We start from the raw sequence: 21,789 nt of genomic DNA on the forward strand, positions 1-21,789 counted from the left end.
CAGACTTCAGTGAGTTCAAGACAAGTGTGAATTCCAAGTCGGGAACTCGGTCCTCTTTCAAGAGCTCCTACCTGAAGATCACAAACGTCATGATTCAACCTTATTGTTCCCAGTTGTCTTGAAAGCACCATAAATCCACAGAATGCCAGACTTCGATGACAATGCATGATGACAACATTTGCCCTAGAAGGACCACCGCGCCACCTTCCTGTTCAAATGAGCACAGCACAACAAGGTGAGTTTAATAATGTATTGTATGCTGCTGCATAAATTATGTCATTTGCCAGGGAGGTATGTATACTGTAGCTAAGAAATTAATACAAAGTGTATGTTGTGTAGTACACTGTTAGTAGCCCATATGACTCACCCAAATAATTTGGTCCCTTTTCCCCTACTGTTCTGACTTGGTGGTGCACATGTAGCATATAGCCTGTTTTAGAGAAATGTCATCATAAAATATTGTAAAACCTTTGTCTGCTTTTTAAAATTAATTAATTAAAACTTTATTTAACAAGGCAAGTCAGTTAAGAACAAGTTCTTATTTATAATGACGGCCTACCAAAAGGCTTCCAGGGACGGGGGCTTGGAATAAAAAATAAATACAATATAAATATAAATATAGGACAAAACACACATCACAACAAGAGAGACAACACAGCACTACAAAACAAGAGACCTAAGATAACAACATAGCCAGGCAGAAACACATGACCACAGCATGTTAGCAACACAACGTAACAACATGGTAGCAACACAACATGGTAGCAGCACAAAACAAGGTACAAACATTGGGCACGGACAACAGCACAAAGGGAAAGAAGGTAGAGACAACAATACATCACACAAAGCAACCACAACTGTCAGTAAGAGTATGCCCCCTTTATTTATCCTACGGTTCAGACTTGGTCTACAGGGAGAATACAGTAAGAACGGTCCATGTTCTGAATTCTGTCACTGTACATTTCAAAAGTGCTGAACAAATAGTTACAGTGCCTTGCGAAAGTATTCGACCCCCTTGAACTTTGCGACCTTTTTCCACATTTCAGGCTTCAAACATAAAGATATAAAACTGTATTTTTTTGTGAAGAATCAACAACAAGTGGGACACAATCATGAAGTGGAACGACATTTATTGGATATTTCAAACTTTTTTAACAAATCAAAAACTGAAAAATTGGGCGTGCAAAATTATTCAGCCCCTTTACTTTCAGTGCAGCAAACTCTCTCCAGAAGTTCAGTGAGGATCTCTGAATGATCCAATGTTGACCTAAATGACTAATGATGATAAATACAATCCACCTGTGTGTAATCAAGTCTCCGTATAAATGCACCTGCACTGTGATAGTCTCAGAGGTCCGTTAAAAGCGCAGAGAGCATCATGAAGAACAAGGAACACACCAGGCAGGTCCGAGATACTGTTGTGAAGAAGTTTAAAGCCGGATTTGGATACAAAAAGATTTCCCAAGCTTTAAACATCCCAAGGAGCACTGTGCAAGCAATAATATTGAAATGGAAGGAGTATCAGACCACTGCAAATCTACCAAGACCTGGCCGTCCCTCTAAACTTTCAGCTCATACAAGGAGAAGACTGATCAGAGATGCAGCCAAGAGGCCCATGATCACTCTGGATGAACTGCAGAGATCTACAGCTGAGGTGGGAGACTCTGTCCATAGGACAACAATCAGTCGTATATTGCACAAATCTGGCCTTTATGGAAGAGTGGCAAGAAGAAAGCCATTTCTTAAAGATATCCATAAAAAGTGTCGTTTAAAGTTTGCCACAAGCCACCTGGGAGACACACCAAACATGTGGAAGAAGGTGCTCTGGTCAGATGAAACCAAAATTGAACTTTTTGGCAACAATGCAAAACGTTATGTTTGGCGTAAAAGCAACACAGCTCATCACCCTGAACACACCATCCCCACTGTCAAACATGGTGGTGGCAGCATCATGGTTTGGGCCTGCTTTTCTTCAGCAGGGACAGGGAAGATGGTTAAAATTGATGGGAAGATGGTTGGAGCCAAATACAGGACCATTCTGGAAGAAAACCTGATGGAGTCTGCAAAAGACCTGAGACTGGGACGGAGATTTGTCTTCCAACAAGACAATGATCCAAAACATAAAGCAAAATCTACAATGGAATGGTTCAAAAATAAACATATCCAGGTGTTAGAATGGCCAAGTCAAAGTCCAGACCTGAATCCAATCGAGAATCTGTGAAAAGAACTGAAAACTGCTGTTCACAAATGCTCTCCATCCAACCTCACTGAGCTCGAGCTGTTTTGCAAGGAGGAATGGGAAAAAATGTCAGTCTCTCGATGTGCAAAACTGATAGAGACATACCCCAAGCGACTTACAGCTGTAATCGCAGCAAAAGGTGGCGCTACAAAGTATTAACTTAAGGGGGCTGAATAATTTTGCACGCCCAATTTTTAAGTTTTTGATTTGTTAAAAAAGTTTGAAATATCCAATAAATGTCGTTCCACTTCATGATTGTGTCCCACTTGTTGTTTCTTCACAAAAAAATACAGTTTTATATCTTTATGTTTGAAGCCTGAAATGTGGCAAAAGGTCGCAAAGTTCAAGGGGGCCGAATACTTTCGCAAGGCACTGTATATTGACTACATCCGTCCTAGCTCGCTCATTAATGTCTTAATCAAAATTACAGATGGCCACTTATCTGCTCGTCATCCCCTTATGCCATAGTTTGTACCTCTTATGCTATAGTTTGTACATCTTAATTGTCAGTAGAAACCACATTTGTTTAACGTAAGTTAGCCATATCAGCTATGTTTTTTTAAAGGCAGTAAATGAGGCTGAATTAACTGTTTCGCTGCCAGATCAGGCTCCTCTGATAGCCATGTGTAGCAGTGATAAGGTGTTGGGATTGCTGTTGGGACAGCATTATGTAGGCCCTAACAGTTTGTGCACACCGTTTGTCATCGTTATAGTCCAATTAATGTATTGTTTAGTGTTGTGTAGTGGCTTTGCTGGCATGCCCCGCCAAGATTTACATGCTAAAATCGCCACTGCAGCTGTATGACCCAGTGTGGTTGCATAAATCTAGCATGAGATTTAAATGGAGTTCTTATGGCTCAAATAAAATGTATTCATATAGCCCTTCTTACATCAGTTGATTTTTTTAACCTTTATTTAACTAGGCAAGTCAGTTAAGAACAAATTCTTATTTTCAATGACGGCCTAGGAACAATGGGTTAACTGTCTGTTCAGGGGCAGAACAACAGATTTGTAACTTGTCAGCTCGGGGGTTATGAACTTGCAACCTTCCAGGTACTAGGCCAACGCTCTAACCACTAGGCTACCCTGCCACTAGGCTACTTTGATATCTCAAAGTGCTGTACATAAACCCAGCCTAAAACCCCAAACAGCAAGCAATGCAGGTGTAGAAGCATGGTGGCTAGGAAAAACTCCCTAGAAGGTCAAAAACCTAGGAAGAAACCTATAGAGGAACCAGACTATGAGGGGTGGCCAGTCCTCTTCTGGCTGTGCCGGGTGGAGATTATAACAGAACGTGGCCAAGCTGTTCAAATGTTCATAAATGACCAGCATGGTCAAATAATAATAATCACAGTAGTTGTCAAGGGTGCAGCAAGTCAGCACCTCAGGAGTAAATGTCAGTTGGCTTTTCATAGCCGATCATTACGAGTATCTCTACCACTCCTGCTATCTCTAGAGAGTTGAAAACAGCAGGTCTGGGACAGGTAGCACGTCCGGTGAACAGGTCAGGGTTCCATAGCCGCAAGCAGAACAATTGAAACTGGAGCAGCAGCATGGCCAGGTGGACTGGGGACAGCAAGGAGTCATCATGCCAGGTAGTCCTGAGGCATGGTCCTAGGGGATCAGGTCCTCCGAGAGAGAGAGAAAGAGAGAACATACTTAAATTCACACAGGACACCAGATAAGACAGGAGAAGTACTCCAGATATAACAAACTGACCCTAGCCCCCGAACCCATAAACTACTGCAGCATAAATACTGGAGGCTGAGACAGGAGGGGTCAGGAGACACTGTGGCCCCATCAGCTGATACCCCCGGACAGGGCCAAACAGGAAGGATATAACCCCACCCACTTTGCCAAGCACAGCCCCACACCACTAGTGGGATATCTTCAACCACCAACTTACCATCCTGAGACAAGGCCGAGTATAGCCCACGAAGATCTCCGCCACGGCACAACCCAAGGGGGGGCGCAAACCCAGTCAGGAAGATCACGTCAGTGACTCAACCCACTCAAGTGACGCACTCCTCCTAGGGACGGCATGAAAGAGCACTAGTAAGCCAGTGACTCAGCCCCTGTAATAGGGTTAGAGGCAGAGAATCCCAGTGGAGAGAGGGGAACTGGCCAGGCAGAGACAGCAAGGGCGGTTCGTTGCTCCAGAGCCTTTCCGTTCACCTTCACACTCCTGGGCCAGACTACACTCAATCATATGACCCACTGAAGAGATGAGTCTTCAGTAAAGACTTAAAGTTTGAGACCGAGTCTGCGTCTCTCACATGGGTAGGCAGACCATTCCATAAAAATGGAGCTCTATAGGAGAAAGCCCTGCCTCCAGCTGTTTGTTTAGAAATTCTAGGGACAATTAGGAGGCCTGCATCTTGTGACCGTAGCGTACGTGTAGGTATGTACGGCAGGACCAAATCTGAAAGATAGGTAGGAGCAAGCCCATGTAATGCTTTGTAGGTTAGCAGTAAAACCTTGAAATCAGCCCTTGCCTTGACAGGAATCCAGTGTAGGGAGGCTAGCACTGGAGTAATATGATTTTAAAAAATGTGGTTCTAGTCAGGATTCTAGCAGCCGTATTTAGCACCAACTGAAGTTTATTTAGTGCTTTATCCGGGTAGCCGGAAAGTAGAGCATTGCAGTAGTCTAACCTAGAAGTAACAAAAGCATGGATTAATTTTTCTGCATCATTTTTGGACAGAAAGATTCTGATTTTTGCAATGTTACGCAGATGGAAAAAAGCTGTCCTTGAAACAGTCTTGATATGTTTGTCAAAAGAGAGATCAGGGTCCAGAGTAACGCCAAGGTCCTTTACAGTTTTATTAGAGACGACTGTACAACCATCAAGATTGTCAGATTCAACAGAAGATCTCTTTGATTCTTGGGACCTAGAACAAGCATCTCTGTTTTGTCCGAGTTTAAAGTAGAAAGTTTGCAGCCATCCACTTCCTTATGTCTGAAACACAGGCTTCTAGTGAGGGCAATTTTGGGGCCTCACCATGTTTCATTGAAATGTACAGCTGTGTGTCATCCGCATAGCAGTGAAAGTTAACATTATGTTTTCAAATGACATCCCCAAAAGGTCAACTATATAGTGAAAACAATAGTGGTCCTAAAATGGAACCTTGAGGAACACCGGAATTTACAGCTGATTCGTCAGAGGATCATTGTACCAAAAACTTAGAACCTATCACTGACCATGGATGAAGGTGTACTACAAGATCAAGCATTTTCTGGATAGTGTTAAAACGGTGAAAGAACTGGCTAACATGAAATAAGACTTTGCAAAATGCAAAGCGAATTTTGCCAAGGCTGAGGCGAGGAAGAAGGTGATTGAGGAAAAGAGGGTCTCTTCTGCAAGAGAAAAATTACTTGCAACTCCAAGTAGCATCTTTGAGTGAGCCTTTCTCATAGAACACAATCATTAGCTAAGGAACATTTCAAAATGTTTTAAAGATACAGTTGCATCAATTAATTGATATTGTGTCATTAAATAAACTGTACATGTACTCTTGTTATGACAGCAGGAATCTGAGAATCTCACAGATGCTGAGGAGAGATGTGAGGGTCTATTCAAGAGTATGATCCAGCTTGAGGCCAAACTCAAAGAGACAACGGAGAGACTGGAAGATGGAGGAAATTAATGTTGAGCTGACTACCAAGAAGAAGAAGCTGGAGGATGAGTGCTCCGAGCTCAAGAAAGACAATGATGACTTAGTGCTCACTCTGGCTAAAGTGGAGAAGAAACATGGAACAGAAAACAAGGTGACATAATAGATTATATTGTTTCATTGTAAATTTAACCTGCTTATGTGAATGGAATGATGAAAATTACATTTTGATTTGGTATCAACACAGTTCGACTCTCATTCACTTGAACCAGGTAAAAAATCTGACAGAGGAGATGGCCTCTCAAGATGAGAGCATTGGCAAGCTAACCAAGGAGAAAAAGCCCTCCAAGAGGCACATCCGCAGACCCTGGTGGATCTCCAGGCAGAGGACGACAAAGTTAACACTGACTAAATCCAAGACCAAGCTTGAGCATCAAGTGGATGATGTGAGTTTAGATTTTGATCAAATAACTGTAATAAAACCATCTCAGAATTGCATTTAACAAATATGTTCTCTAATTGTATAGCTTGAGGGTTTTCTGGAGCAAGAGAAGAAGCTCCACATGGAAATTGAGAGAGCCTAGAGGAAGCTTGAGGGTGACCTAAAACTGGCCCAGGAATCCATAATGGATCTAGAGAATGACAAGCAGCAGTCAGAAGAGAAGATCAAAAAATGGCATGGACTGCAATTTAATAAATAATCTATTGTATCAACATATACTTTTTATTATGATTCAGACTTAACTGTCAACATTGCCTATGTCTATATCAGGAAGGACTTTGAAACCAGACAGCTTCTAAGCAAGATTGAAGATGAGCAATCTTTGGGGTCTCAGCTACAGAAGAAAATCAAGGCGTTCTAGGTGTGAAGTATGCAGTTTATAATGTATTTATTGTCATTCATAATTTATATATGTGTGAAAGGTGGACTCAATTGCATTAACCTTTTCATCTTAGGCCTGTATTGAGGAACTGGAAGAAGAGATTGAGGATGTGCTGCCCACGCTAAGGTTGAAAAGCAGAGAGCGGATCTTTCCAGGGACCTGAAAAGATCGGTGAGAGGTTTGAAGAGGCTGGTGGTGCAACTGCTGCTCAAATTGAGATGAACAAGAAGCGTGAGGATGAGTTCCAGATGCTGCGCTGGGACTTTGAGGAATCCACCCTGAAGCATGAAGATACCGCTGCTGCTCTCCACAAGAAGCAGGCTGACAGCGTAGCAGAGCAGATGTACAACCTTCAGGGCATCAAGCAGAAGCTTGAGAAGGAGAAGAATGAATACAAAATGGAGATTGATGATCTCGCATGTTAGTGTCATAGAGGCCACCAATTAATATGAATGTAATTGCAATCAAGAGCGATGTGCATTTACACCAGGTGAATATAGCCAGCAGCTTGAATAGAAAGAAGCTGACCAGAGGGAAGCAGACACACTCAGCAGATTGAGGAGGTGAAGAGACACCTTGAGGAGGTCAAGGTAAAAGGACCTGTTATTACAAACAATCAATTCATACATTTTCATTTGTAACTTTATTATAACCAATTACTTGTTTTTCCTTCTTAAAGGCTAAACCCTAGCCCATTGTTTGTAATCAGCCAGCCATGACTGTGATATGCTGAGGGAGCAGTTTGAGGATGAACAGGAGGCCAAGGCTGTGCTGCAGTGTGTAATGTCCAAGGCCAACAGTGAGGTAGCTTAGTGGAGAACCTAGTATGAAACTGATGCAATCCAGCGTACTGAAGAGCTTGAGGCGGCAAAGTGTGTTCAAAAGTAACAACTAATACAGTATGTACCTCTTTCTGATATTTGTTCTCATAGTTTCATTGCATAAATGTCATGTTAAAAAGGAAAAAAACTTGCCACCCATCTGCAGGAGGCTGAGGAACAAATTGAAGCTCTGTACTCCCAAGTGTGCTTCTCTGGAGAAGACCAAACAGAGACTCCGGTGAGAGGTAGAGGACCTCATGGTTGATGTGGAGAGTGCTAATGCCATGGCTGCCAACCTTGATAAGAAGCAGAGGAACTTTGACAAGCTAGAAAGGGAGAAAGCATATCAATAAAAAGAGATGAGTGTAATGAGATACAATGACAGATTATTATATTTCTTGATCATAATAGTGTAAGTTAGTCACATTGTACATTTTTGCAGGTTCTGGCAGAGTGGAAACAGAAGTATAAGGAAGTACAGACAGAGCTGGAGTGATTTCAGGAAGATATTCTCTCTATGAGCAGGCTCTGGATCAGCTGGAGACCCTGAAATGTGAGAACAAGAACTTGCAGTATAGTGGTTCAATTAATGTTCAATCAAGAGAGCAATTAGCCAAAGAAATCTGTAAAACAGTTCACATATCACATATTTAGAAGAAGTTTTAAAAGCAGAAGTTGAATGACATTAATGCTGTTATAACCCCAGCCTTTTGGACCATTCTGGACAATTCCACTTAGTGTAGTATTCACCCTTTTTAAACTGCTAATAAATCCAGAAATGTATGGAGCCACATATAATTTGAAAAAGCATAAATGTAAGATTAAATATTAGCCTTTAAAACGTTCCTAGGTCCATCCTACACACAATAATGTACAAGTTATACTTTAAAAAATGTAATCCAAAATAAATGTTTCCTCCGTAGACATCCAAATATATTTTTTATTTAGATATTCTCTTTTCCCAATAGATCAGTGTCAAACATAGCAACACCAAAAGGTTCATGATTGGGTGAATAGCTCCGATTTGACAGAAATGTATGTGTGCATGTCGCAATTCTGGGTGTTGTTGGCCTGCTTCCTTTTTAGTAGCTAGCTAGCTAAACATTGATATTCAAGAAGGCATGTGTAAATGATAACAGGTATGTTTTATGTTATCTTGAATCCGTGTGATTTCAATTATGTAAAGATCAGAGGCTTCATGCCAGTAAAGGGCACCAGTGCGCGTGTCCCCTCAGATTAGTCTGTTTTTTCAGACGTTAAATTAATTTAAATGTTTAATTAACTGGATTTTTAATCCCACTTATCATAATTATTTATAATAAGATCTGTCAGCTGTATTTTGTGGAGGGGGCACATTGACTGGACCAGACAAAGAGTGCGGAGTCTAAGGCAGAGATCCAGACTACTCTGGAGGAAGGTTAGGAGTTATATGCATGAATAGGCCCAGTAAGCTTAGTTGAAAAATGTATATAATTTGTTTGTGTAATACATAGGAACCTCTGGAACATGATAAATCCAAGATTCCTCGTTTCCAGCTGGAGCTCAACCAGGACAAGGGTGAAGTCGACAGAAAGCTTGCAAAGGAGGATGAGGAGATGGAACAGATCAAGAGGAACAGCCAGATGGTGATTAACCCATGCAGAGCAATCTGGACCCTGAGAGGCAAGAAGATGGGAGACCTCAATGAGATTCAGATGAGTCATGCCAACCACCAAGCTGCTGAGGCCCAGAAACAGCAAAGGTACTTCCAGGGACAACTCAAAGACAAGGTATGCTTTTTGATCAACATTTGTTTACAAAGTCAATCACTTGGACTTCCCCACGTTTCAAATCGGTCAAATACGTGATTAACAGATGTTATTGCGGGTGTTGCAAAATGCTTGTGCTTCTAGCGCAGTAATATCTACACAACATATACCCAATACACACAAATCTAAGTAGGAATTAAGACTATATACATATATGGACGAGCGATGTCAGAGCGGAACGGACTAAGATACTGTAGAATACAGTATATACATATGAGATGAGTAATGAAAGATATGTAAACATTATTAAAGTGACCAGTGTTCCATTCCTTAAAATGGCCAGTGATTTGTAGTCTATGCTTATAGACAGCAGCCTCTATGTTTGTTCCATAACATCTTTATTATTAGGATGCCAAACTGAACCTTGATGCAATCAGAGAACAGGATGACATGAAGGAGCAGGCAGCCATGGTGGAACGCAGGAACGCCCTGATGTTGGCTGAGATTGAGGAGCTGAGGGCTGCTCTGGAGCAGACAGAGAGGCCACCAAGTGGCAAAGCAAGAGCTGGTGGATGCCAGTGAACAGGTTGGACTGCTGCTCTCAGGTAGTGATTTAATTTATACCTTTTGTTGACGTTTCATCCTCATTTTGATGAACTTGTTCTTTACATCATTTGTCTTAAGACAATTCTGAGCACCAAGAAAAAGCTTGCGGTTACTTGGTTTCAGGTCCAAGGTGAGGTGGAAGACACTGTTCACGAAGTCAGAAATGCAGAGGAGAAGGCCATCACTGATGGGAGTCAAATAAAATATGTATTAGTTAATTAAAACTTTTCTATGAACAAATATGTCAAACCATGCTGCATTGATGAGCTGAAGCAGGACACCAGCACTCACCTAGAGAGGATGAAGAATAACCTGAAGGTAACAGTCAAGGACCTGCAGGTCTGTCCGGGTGGGAAGTTAGTTAATGATTGATTAATTAGCTAATGATTGATTAATTAATTAATGATTGATTAATTAATTAATGATTGATTAATTAATTAATTAATGATTGATTAATTATTGATAACAGGCGCCAACATTTGGAAGGGGATAGCTATACAGTATATGTACATAATGAGCAGAATTCAAATCAAAATATCAATTCCTAAATCAAAGTGCGTGAACTGGAGTCTTGCCTGGAAGGTGGAGCAGATACTATTAAAGGTGTAAAGGTGTCTGCAAATGAGAGAGGAGAGTGAAGGAGCTCACCTACCAGGTAAATTACTTGTCTGTGTTGAACAAATGGCTAGAAAATGATTTGACTCTCTCAGCATCTAAAATAAAACCAATGTCACACCTACCTCAAACTGAGGACAAGAAGAATGTTTCCAGGCTGTAGGATTTGGTGGACAAGCTGCAGTTGAAGGTTAAGACCTACAAGAGGCAGGCTGAGGAAGCGGTAAGTCACTTAAAAGCAAATTGATCTCCAATTATTCTACAAAACATGGTAAACCTGAACTGTACCACCCTTAGCCTTCTAATTACAACTATTTCTTGTTCTTTCAGGAAAAACAAGCCAACACTCACCTGGCCAAGTTCAGGAAGGTGCAGCATGGGCTGGAGGAAGCTAAGGAGCGTGCTGACATTAGAGTCCCAGCTGAGAGCCAAAAGTTGTGACTCTGGAAAGGTAATTTTGACATTACATTCTGTTTAATGGAAAGGATCCTATTTTACATTTTATTCCATTATCCAAAGACGAGTGAGCAAGGAACAAGTTACTGATGCCTTTGTGTTTCATATAATATGAAAGTCAATGTGAAAGTGTATTAAACCGTTAATCGCACCAGTATTATTAGTTTTGCATGAAACTCCCTCTTAACATCCCAAGGGGTTGATTTCCGTTTGTGGAAATAAATCTGGTTGTTTGTATGATTAATTTGTGTATTTCCAGGAAACAGAAGCTTAATAAAGTGTTCATCAACAATGCTACTGAAGTCTTCTCAAAACTGCTCATACAATGATTGTCATTGGGAAAGTCTTTATGTGCATTGATTAAAATAATTAAACAATATCTCTGCAGTTTTATTAATTCTTTAACTGAAATGAATGTATTTCAAAATATATTTTCAACCAAAAATAGGTTATACATGCATTTGACCTACCTTGCCATCAGGAATTGATTCATCACTCGACTGAAGCACCCAAAAACAATGGGAATCCTAAATGTGATAACATAAGAATCACAATATAACATATCAATTCATGCAATATCATATCAATTTGACAACAGGCAATAATGACATACATAAAATGACTATTCTGATGTGGCCGACGTACAGGGTCGGTGGACACTGGGCAAAATCATCTCAACTCATGTGATGTCCAGGCACTCATGCAGATACTCAAGCCATTCAAAAAAAAAATTGTCTTTTGCTAGTCACTTCCCTGACCAAGGCCCTTCTCCCCCAATTATTCAGTTTGGCCCGGGAGGCCAGCTCTAGGAAGAGTCTTGGTGGTTCCAAATGTCTTCCATTTAAGAATGATGGAGGCCACGGTTTTCTTGGGGACCTTCAAAAAATATTTTGTTAACCTTCCCCAGGTCTGTACCTCGACACAATCCTGTCTCAGAGCTCTACAGACAATTCCTTCGACTTCATGGCTTTTGCTCTGACATGTACGGTCAACTGTGACACCTTATATAAACAGGTGTGTGCCTTTCCAAATCATGTCCAATCAACTGAATTTACCACAGGTGGACTCCAATCAAGGTGTAGAAACATCTCAAAGATGATCAATGGAAACAGGATGCACCTGAGCTCAATTTCGAGTCTCATAGCAAAGGATTTGAATACTTATGTAAATAATGAATTTCTGTTTCTTTAAATAAAAAAAATGTGCAAACATTTATAAAAACCTTGAGTTGTCATTATGGGTATTGTGTGTAGATTTATGAGGAAAATGTTTAATTGAATGAATTTTAGAATAAGGCTGTGACGTAACAAAATGTGAAAATTTCGAAGTTTCTTAATGCTTTCTGAATGCACTGTACTATGTCTGTCAGCAACAAAACTATTCACCATACCTAAAATATTATCTGGCCTAGTGACAATGTAAAAAAAAACTTATTGTGAGTTGCAAGCTTGCTGTACTGGACTAGACTGAAATGTGCTACCTAACCCAATTTACATGGGGGCTCAGTGTGTGTCATGGATTCTGACAAATTGGTAAACGCTTGCAGTCCATACAAGTGCATTATGCATAACAATGTAATTATTTATGGCTGTATTGGATAGAGTAATCTGCCTATCGTGGTCAGAGAGGAAGAAGAAGAGAGAGGCCCAACTCGGTGGAAATCTGTTTCCTTTCAGCAGGAGGTGTTTTTTCGTTATTTTACCCACCAAGCAAGGAGTTTTTGTATGGAAGTCAATGAGAGAGTGTCGAATTTGGTCCCCCAAAAATGTATGGCTTATTTGCTAGGTGCAGTTTATTTGATCGAATAGATGTTTTGTAATGCTTATTAAGTTGTTTCGAGTGTACTGATATAAGTAGGACACGTGACATCCCGGCAACGTTGTCTTGTGATGGCTATGCATATTTTACAATAATGAGATGTATCCACCAATCCAAAGAAAGGATAGGCGGGAGCTAGACAGCCTGCTGTGCCACTTTGTGGACAACGACTCCCATTGTTAGGGCAGAGAGACATGTATCTTGTCAGTATATCCATAATCTTTGTTGCAGTGCAGTAGGCCTGTGAGCAGTAGTGTCGTGGTGCCTGGAGAATCAAATCAAATCAAACTTTATTTGTCACATGCGCCGAATACAACAAGTGTAGACCTTACCGTGAAATGCTTATTTACAAGACCTTAAACAACAGTGCAGTTCAAGAAGAGTTAAGAAAATATTTACCAAATAAACTAAAGTAAAAAATAATAAAAGTAACATAATAAAATAACAATAACGATTCTATATACAGGGAGTACCGGTACCCGAGTCAATGTGCAAGGGTACAGGTTAGTCGAGGTAATTTGTGCATGTAGGTAGGGGTGAAGTGACTATGCACAGATAATAAACAGCGAGTAGCTGCATTGTAAAAACAAATGGATGGGGGGTCAATGTAAATAGTCCAGTGGTCATTTGATTAATTGTTCATCAGTCTTATAGCTTGAGGGTAGAAGCTGTTAAGGAGCCTTTTGGTCCTAGACTTGGCGCTCCGGTACCACTTGCCGTGCAGTAGCAGAGAAAACAGTCTATGACTTGGGTGACTGGAGTCTCTGAAATTTTTGGGGGCTTTCCTCTGACACCAACTATTATATAGGTCCTGGATGGCAAGAAGCTTGGCCCCAGTGATGTACTGGGCCGTACGCACTACCCTCTGTAGCGCCTTGCGGTCAGATCCCGAGCAGTTGCCATACCAGGCGGTGAAGCAAAAGGTCAGGATGCTCTCGATGGTGCAGCTGTAGAACTTTTTGAGGATCTGGGGAGCCATGCTAAATCTTTTCAGTCTCCTGAGGGGGAAAAGGTGTTGTCGGGCTCTCTTCATGACTGTCTGGGTGTGTTTCAACCATGATTGTTCGTTGGTGATATGGAAACCAAGGAACTTGAAACTCTCGACCCACTGCACTACAGCCCCGCAGAAGTGGGTATACTCTCATTTTCATTTAATTTAGGGGGACAAAATAGTTAATAAATGTGCTCTGCAGGGAGTCAGTCACCCTCTTGATCTGCTACATCTCATCCTTCTCAGCAAGCTTCCTATTGACTTCACCTTTTGCTTAATTGAGCTCTAGCCTGGACATGTTTACTATTTCGTATTTCATTTGGAAACAGATTAGGCCTGAGACACTTGAAATATAGAGCAGATTATCTGGGATTTGGACATCTGGACATTTGACAAAATTCAAGTGGGAGTTGGAGTGGGCTATCACAGTGCATACTTCAGTCTACAGTATCGTATAGCTGTCAACATAAAATTATAGCCTAAGACAAGTGTTCCATATCATCACACACCAAACTATTCCTGTGACACAAGTGGAAAACCGTATTTGGATAATGCAACAGAACATCCTTGCAGGTGGCAGTGTTGAAAAGTCATATAATACGATTTATTTAAAATATCACTTTACTTTATTACTTTGGTGTATTTACGAAACATTCTACTGCACTGATAGTAACATACGCATTTCACTGCACCTCCTATAACACCTGCAAATCTGTGTACGCGACCAATACATTTTGATTTGATTCATGTTCGTAGGGCTTCTTAGGCCAACATAAAGTATGAAAAATATTGTAACCTATAATAATGTACATTTAACTGGAACTCATATCCTAAGAAAAACAATAGTTTATTCTGCCTGTTCAAAGTCTGCTGCTAATTTAGTTGTCACCTCTCCCTGTGGTCTTTCTGAGTTGCTGAGCTTTATCCTTACAGTACACATCACTCATCTCCCACATTAGTCCTTTGTTTTTGGTAGTCCTCATTGTCCATGATGAAAACCCCTGTCATAGCCACTGGAATAGTTATTTAAATAGTAGAACTTCTCATTAAACCATAATCAGTGAGCGTCTGTTTTTATTATTTATTTATTTTTTACCCCTTTTTCTCCCCAATTTTGTGGTAATCCAATTGGTAGTTACAGTCTTGTCTCATCGCTGCAACTCCCGTACAGACTCGGGAGAGGCGAAGATCGAGAGCCATGCGTCCTCCGAAACATAACCCAACCAAGCCGCACTGCTTCATTACGCAATGCCCACTTAACCCGGAAGCCAGCCGCACCAATGTGTCGAAGGAAACACCGTACATCTGGTGACCGTGTCAGCGTGCACTGCGCCCGGCCCACCACAGGAGTCGCAGGTGCGCAATGGGACAAGGACATTTCTGCCGGCCAATCCCTCCCCCAACCCAGACGACACTGGGCCAAGTGTGCGCTGCACCATGGGTCTCCCCGTCACGGCCGGCTGTGACAGAGCCTGGACTCCAACCCAGAATCTCTGGTGGCACAGCTAGCACTGCGATGCAGTGCCTTAGACCACTGCACCACTCGGGAGGCCTATGAGTGTCTCTTATTTCAAATCCCATGCTAAGCACAACTAATTACTCCCAGACCAGGGAAGGAGGTCAATGCCTATGGAATTAAAATCACTTATGCACACGTGATATATCAAGCCCAGTGGATACCATGTGGCGTTACTGTAAATAAGTCATATTCACAAATCAAGGGGTGACTGAAAATGTTACAGATTGTTAATTAATTAATTATTAATTAATTTAAGGAAACCATGTCTCACCATCAATCATATTTGTCCTGTTTCCATTTTCATATCATGTCAACACATTTTGTCAAGTACCATGGATAGGAAAGTAGGATGGGTGGTGTTAATGACTAACTCATTTAGTTCTGTAACTGGGAAGATCTTGAAATCTCTACCACATGGGATCAGTTATTGGAGCTGTTTTTAATAGCCTGTGATACATGAGGAGGAGAATTTAGACTGGGTAACAAGGCTCCCATGCCTCTCATGTTCTACTGCTTTGCCAGTAGTGCTGCACCAAATGCCAACACCCTCAGCCCCATTTAAACATCCCTCTCACACCACCACTCGAAAGGTTGCATGGCCATTTAAAGCATTTGATATTCATTTTATTGGCTGGGAACACAGTAAGGAAAGTAATTGAAAGTTGTGTTACTCTGGCTGTATTCCATCAAAGGAGACCTTGATGTTTTCTACTTAAAGTAACTTGACACTGGGAAAAACACCAAGCAGAATATGTTTTCTTAAATGATACCTTCTTTTGGTTAATAAAATATGTTCTTACATACATACAGTGCCTTCAGAAAGTATTCAGGCTCATTTGACTTTTTCCACGTTTTGTTAGGTTACAGCCTTATTCTAAAATGTATTAAATCGTTTTTTCCCTCATCAATCTTCACACAATACTCCATAATGACAAAGCAAAAACATGTTTTTAGAAATCTTTGCTAATTTTAAAACATTAAACACTGAAATATGATGTTTACATAAGTATTCAGACCCTTTAATCAGTACTTTGTTGAAGAAAATTTTGGCAGCGATTACAGCCTCCATTCTTGGGTATAACGCTACAAGCTTGGCACACCTGTTTTTGGGGACTTTCTCCTATTCTTCTGTGCAGATCCTCTCAATTTCTGTCAGGTTGGATGGGGAGTGTTGCGACACAGCTATTTTCACATCTTTCCAGAGATTTTTGATCTGGTTAAAGTCCAGTCCCTGCTACTAAAAAACATCCCAACAGCATGATGCTGCCACCACCATGCTTCACCGTAGGGATGGTGCAGGATTTCCTCGAGACGTGACACTTGGCATTCAGGCCAAAGAGTTCAATCTTGGTTTCATCAGACCAGAGAATCTTGTTTTTCATGGTCTGAGATTCTTTAGGTGACTTTTGCCCACTTTTACTCCAAGCGAGCTGTCATGTGCCTTTTACTGAGGAGTGGCTCCCGTCTGGCCCCTCTACCATAAAGGCCTGATTGGTGGAGTGCTGCAGAGATGGTTGTCCTTCTGGTAGATTATCCTATCTCCACAGAGGAACTCTAGATCTCTGTCGGAGTGACCATCAGGTTCTTGGTCATCTCCCTAACCAATCCCTTCTCCCCCGATTGTTCAGTTTGGCCGGGCGGCCAGCTCTAGGAAGAATCTTGGTGACTCCAAACTTCTTCCATTTCAGAATGATGGAAGCCACTGCATTCTTGGCAACCTTTAATGCTGTAAAAATGTTGTTGTCACCCTTCCCCAGATCTGTGCCTCGACACAATCCTGTCTCGGAGCTCTAGGGACAATTCCTTCGACCTCATGGCCTGGTTTTTGCTCTGACATGCACTGTCAACTGTGGGACCTTGTATAGACAGGTGTGTGCCTTTCCAAATCATGTCCAATACATTTGATTTAACACAGAGGGACTCCAATCAAGTTGTAGAAACATCTCAAGCATGATCAATGGAAACATTTCTAAAAACCTGTTTTCGCTTTGTCATTATGGGACATTGTGTGTAGATTGCTGAGGATTTTTTTATTTTAATACATTTTAGAATAGGGCTGTAACTTAACAAAATGTGGAAAAAGTCAAGGGGTCTGAGTACTGTTTTACAAGAAATCTAGTAAGTCTAGTCTTGTCTTACAGACAGAATGTACATATTTGTTTTTATTCATAATTTATGCCTAGAGCATGTTGTTATGGATTCTTACACTGCCAGAAATAGGATAACAAATGCAGACATGATATTCAGCTGACACTGACTGGGGCTTCCAGGGGTTTATGGGGCTGAAGGCACTAGGACTAGTTTCCTGTGATGCCCCAAACATAGGATTGTCTCGTTCAAGCTCGACTCCGCTTCTGGACACAACTCTCACCTGAGGTAAATCATCAAATTTATAGTAAGCCAAATGTATATACAATAGGGCCAGGACGATACCATTTTTCGACAATTTTCAGACAATACGCAAGAGGCTGAATCTCACTGGAGAAGTCATCCAAGCAAGGGAAACAGTGCCCCCTTGTCTCTGTATGTGTAGCTCATGTATCTGATGCTGTCTGGAACAAAATACTGTAGTATGACATGTTGTCACCGTAGCATTTGACTGATTGATGCCAGCAAGCATTTGGCCTCCCTTGATATTTAAAAAATATATATAATTAGCCAAACTGTGGGTTGTCCTGGTGTAGCAAAACGCCCCCCAAGAGAGGCCAGTTTAGATTTGGCTGCACACCATTCAAATCACATCGTAAGAAAAACGTCATCATTGTCAGAGAACATGTCTGTTTCTCGTCTGCTTGTATTGATGTGCTGCAGTAGCTAGCTTGCTAAATCGACCCTTTATTAGATTAAGCAGACTGTGTTTGTCTATTGTTGTGGCCATAGATGAAGATCAGATCAGATTTTATGACACATTTATGCAGAAATCCAGGTATTTCCAAAGGGTTCATATACTTTTTCTTGCCACTGTATATATTTTAAAGTGTCACTAGACTCATCTGAAGGTTACCCATACAAATAAATGGAAGTATGGAGGTGGTTTTGTGGCAACAAAAAAAGGGGTTAAATATGTGTCCAAAAATATATTTCCCGAGCTTTCTTATATCTCCTAGATATAGGACAGGCACTTCAAACCTTAATTCTTATGATTTATTTTTTGCCATTCATGAATGTGTTATTCAATGTGTTTCTATGGTATACTGTAGTGATTTAATAATAATATATATTATTATATATTATTATATATATTATATATAATATATATATATTTATACTTACAGAGGACCTCAAATTTAAATAACATTTCAAATCAATTGGCTTTATGATCATTGGTATGACCATCAGTAGTTTGTATACAAAGAGTTTAACAGCTTACATAAGAGCCCCCAACCCTCCTCAATATGGGTAGTTTTGCCATGGATTGTTAATTGCTTTTATTTAAAAAATATTACATTCATAGAAATAGCAATATTGAAATGTATGATTTGTAGAACTGTTTCAGCATTCTTAGAACTTCTTAGGGCTAGGCCCCTTTTTTCTCAATTTCCGCCTGAATGACATGCCCAAGGTAAACTGTATGTTGCTCAGGTCCTGAAGCCAGAATATGCATATAATTGGTACCATTGGAAAGAAAACACATGGACGTTTGTAGAAATGTTTAAATAATGTAGGAGAATATAACACAATAGATATGGTAGGAGAAAATCCAAAGAAAAACCAACCAGAATTTTTTTTTTGAGCGAGATCATGCTCTTACAATGGAAAGTATAGGGGCATACTGAATTCTAGCTCCCATAGGGTGTCAGCAGTCTATGTTCAAGGTTTCAGGCTTGTAACTTCCAAAACGAATAAGAAATATCAGTTTTAGTAAAGGGACACAGTCTTGGAAATTCATGTTTGGGCGCGCCATGAAGAGAAGACGCACCTGCTAAAATCGGTTTCCTATTGAACATACTTCTTTCCATAAGAAATATTAGAGCTTGATAACATTTAAGGGTATCCGAGGAGTAAATAGAAACGTATTTTGACTTGTTGAAACAAAGTTTAGGGGTAGATTTTCGGATTTCTTTCTCTGCATATTGAACGAGTGGATTACTCAAATCGATGGTGCAAAGTAAACAGACTTTTTGGGATATAAAGAAGAATTTTATCTAACAAAACGATACTACATGTTATAGCTGGGAACCTTTAGATGACAAATCGGAGGATAATTTTCAAGAAGTAAGTGAATATTTCATCGCTATTTGTGAATTTATGAAACCTGTGCCAGTGGAAAAATATTTTGATTTGGGGCACCGTCCTCAAACAATCACATGGCATGCTTTTGCTGTAATAGCTACTGTAAATCGAACAGTGCAGTTAAATTAACAAGCTTTCAACCAATATAAGACACTTGTATGTACCTAAATGTTTAATATCCATCATTTTTATGATTATTTATTTGAATTACGCGCCCTCCAGCTTCACTGGAAGTTGTCCCGCTAGCAGGACGCCTAGCCCTACGCATGGTCATTTTTACTCCCAATTAACCTATCACTTGACAAATGAGAAAGTACATTTCATCAGTCTTGATGATTTCTGTTTATCTTGGTTTTGCTAGTTAAATCATGGGACATGATTAACCAAAATGCATAGAAAAACCTGACAACCTTGCGGTTACAATGAGAGTAAATTAAGTTATAGGGTTTCAACAGCAATAGAAGCCACTATGTTTGTCATTTTGAATGACCAATACCTAATCCACAATCACATTTTTGTCAAAAGTTGTCAACACTGTCATTCACTTCTAAGCTTTACCCCAAGATTTATATCTAATTGTGATGGATCTCAACATCTGGACAACTGGATTCACTCTTTCCCCTCCTGCTCATGCTTGATCTGAATGGGGATGACCATGTCACTGGGGAGGATGGTGGTAGCTGAGCCTGGTAGAGGTGCTTCTACTAAGAGAACCCCTTCACCAGACAGAGATGAGCTGATGTGCTGCAAGTCCACACCAGGGGGCAGCCTTCAACAAACAAACAACAACAATTTGCTTACAACACAGACAGGCTACAATGTGTTTACTGTGGTTCAAATGGCTGCATGTCATCTGTTTTAACAAATTTAATCAAACCGTGGGAAATGATTTAACGTCTCCTATAACAATCAACACAAAGACTTTCAATTGCACACATTATTTATTCAGTTCTTAGTTTCATTACCGGGAGATGTCTTTGCCATAACATTGTGAGAGACCTTGTTTCCTATTCAACCATTACAACGTACTTGTTTTTCCTTATAAAGCACCTTGAGACTGATCCATGTTCGTCTTCCCTTTCATCATGTTGACCTTCAAATATAAGTTGAGAAAAATTATTGAAGTGATGGAATATGTAGCATGTGGACATCTTAACAACATTTCAACAGTAAATTGTCAAAGATATTTAACAATGGATGTTCCAAAAACCATATTCCATTTCCTTTTTTTAACCAGAGAAATAATGTTCCTACCTGCAATCTCCAGGAAGCCCCCCTTGGTTTTGATTGATATCTCCTCTGGTGAGAAGTGATTAACATCCAGGGTGATCCTCCATCTGCCCTGTTCTGTTCTGATCTCTGACACTCCTCCAGACAGTTGCCTCTGAAGCCTGGCTGAAGTCTGGGGTGCCACTGCAGCAGGAAGAACAGTGCTGAGGCTGAAGAGGGGATAGTGTGTGTACCCTGGCCAGGAGGTTGATGCCAATGTATTCCTAGCCCAATCTATCCAGCTCACATCGCCTGGATCCAGGAAAGGAGGGAGGCCAGAGTCCTTCTCCATGATCATGTGGGTAGGCTGTGTCCACTCACGGAAAGGATCCCAATTTATATCTTGGCGGAAAAGAGGACGGGGTAATACCTTGTTGTGGTCAGCCATGACTTCTGAATCACCTTCTGAGAGTGGTACTGGGGGTGGAGCCTGTCTCCTCTCTTAGTTTCCCCTTGGCTAGCTAATGTTATTCAATCTCTATCTAATTACAATGGCTTAATGACTGGTTTATCTGGTTTAATGACTTAGACTCGCCATACAAAAGAGCAGCTATATTTTCCCCCAAAGAGTTCAGGAAGGCTGCCTCATAGTGGGATGGATTGCCCTGTACATATCAGCATCACTCACAACATTTATATACCCAGCTGATCCATTCTAGCACCTATCAAGCAGTAAGTGTTATCCATGGGATGAGTTGATAGGCATGGTTGGAACAGTGGTGCTGCTCCTCTGTTGCCCTGGGACCTGCAGAGGATAACTCGAATTGTATTTATAGCGCAAATGGCAAGTAATCAAAAATCAAATCAAATCAAATTTATTTATATAGCCCTTCGTACATCAGCTGATATCTCAAAGTGCTGTACAGAAACCCAGCCTAAAACCCCAAACAGCAAGCAATGCAGGTGTAGAAGCACGGTGGCTAGGAAAAACTCCCTAGAATGGCCAAAACCTAGGAAGAAACCTAGAGAGGAACCA

General features: G+C 40.8%; 1 protein-coding gene, 1 long non-coding RNA gene and 1 pseudogene across 2 annotated transcripts; 1 reads left to right on the forward strand and 2 right to left on the reverse strand.

The window, feature by feature from the left end:
- The first annotated feature begins 5,763 nt into the window (after window positions 1–5,763).
- LOC112257279 lies at window positions 5,764–10,046 on the forward strand (annotated as a pseudogene).
- Window positions 10,047–10,141: 95 nt separating this feature from the next.
- LOC112257563 lies at window positions 10,142–11,768 on the reverse strand. Its single transcript, XR_002954605.2, has 5 exons — window positions 11,629–11,768; window positions 11,454–11,510; window positions 10,879–10,970; window positions 10,653–10,739; window positions 10,142–10,253 (listed from the first exon to the last, which is right to left on the reverse strand). It is a non-coding gene; the product is annotated as an uncharacterized LOC112257563 (long non-coding RNA).
- Window positions 11,769–19,414: 7,646 nt separating this feature from the next.
- LOC112259324 (heat shock protein beta-1-like) lies at window positions 19,415–21,577 on the reverse strand. The gene is made up of 3 exons (XM_024434037.2): window positions 20,799–21,577; window positions 20,574–20,637; window positions 19,415–20,313 (listed from the first exon to the last, which is right to left on the reverse strand). The coding sequence occupies exons 1-3, from the start codon at window positions 21,199–21,201 to the stop codon at window positions 20,154–20,156; spliced, it is 627 nt and encodes a 208-aa protein (XP_024289805.1). The 5' UTR covers window positions 21,202–21,577; the 3' UTR covers window positions 19,415–20,153.
- Window positions 21,578–21,789: the final 212 nt, after the last annotated feature.

This window comes from Oncorhynchus tshawytscha, linkage group LG09, assembly GCF_018296145.1.
Source record: "Oncorhynchus tshawytscha isolate Ot180627B linkage group LG09, Otsh_v2.0, whole genome shotgun sequence".
Lineage (NCBI taxonomy): Eukaryota > Metazoa > Chordata > Actinopteri > Salmoniformes > Salmonidae > Oncorhynchus > Oncorhynchus tshawytscha.

What these genes read in the sequence shown, in the direction of transcription:
- LOC112259324 (XM_024434037.2), bottom strand. Translation starts at nt 21,201, where the DNA reads ATGGCTGACCACAACAAGGTATTACCCCGTCCTCTTTTCCGCCAAGAT. An exon ending in GGGCTTCCTGGAGATTGCAG is followed by an intron (nt 20,638 to 20,798) that starts GTAGGAACATTA and finishes TTATATTTGAAG; the next exon opens with GTCAACATGATGAAAGGGAA. An exon ending in TGCTTTATAAGGAAAAACAA is followed by an intron (nt 20,314 to 20,573) that starts GTACGTTGTAAT and finishes TGTTTGTTGAAG; the next exon opens with GCTGCCCCCTGGTGTGGACT.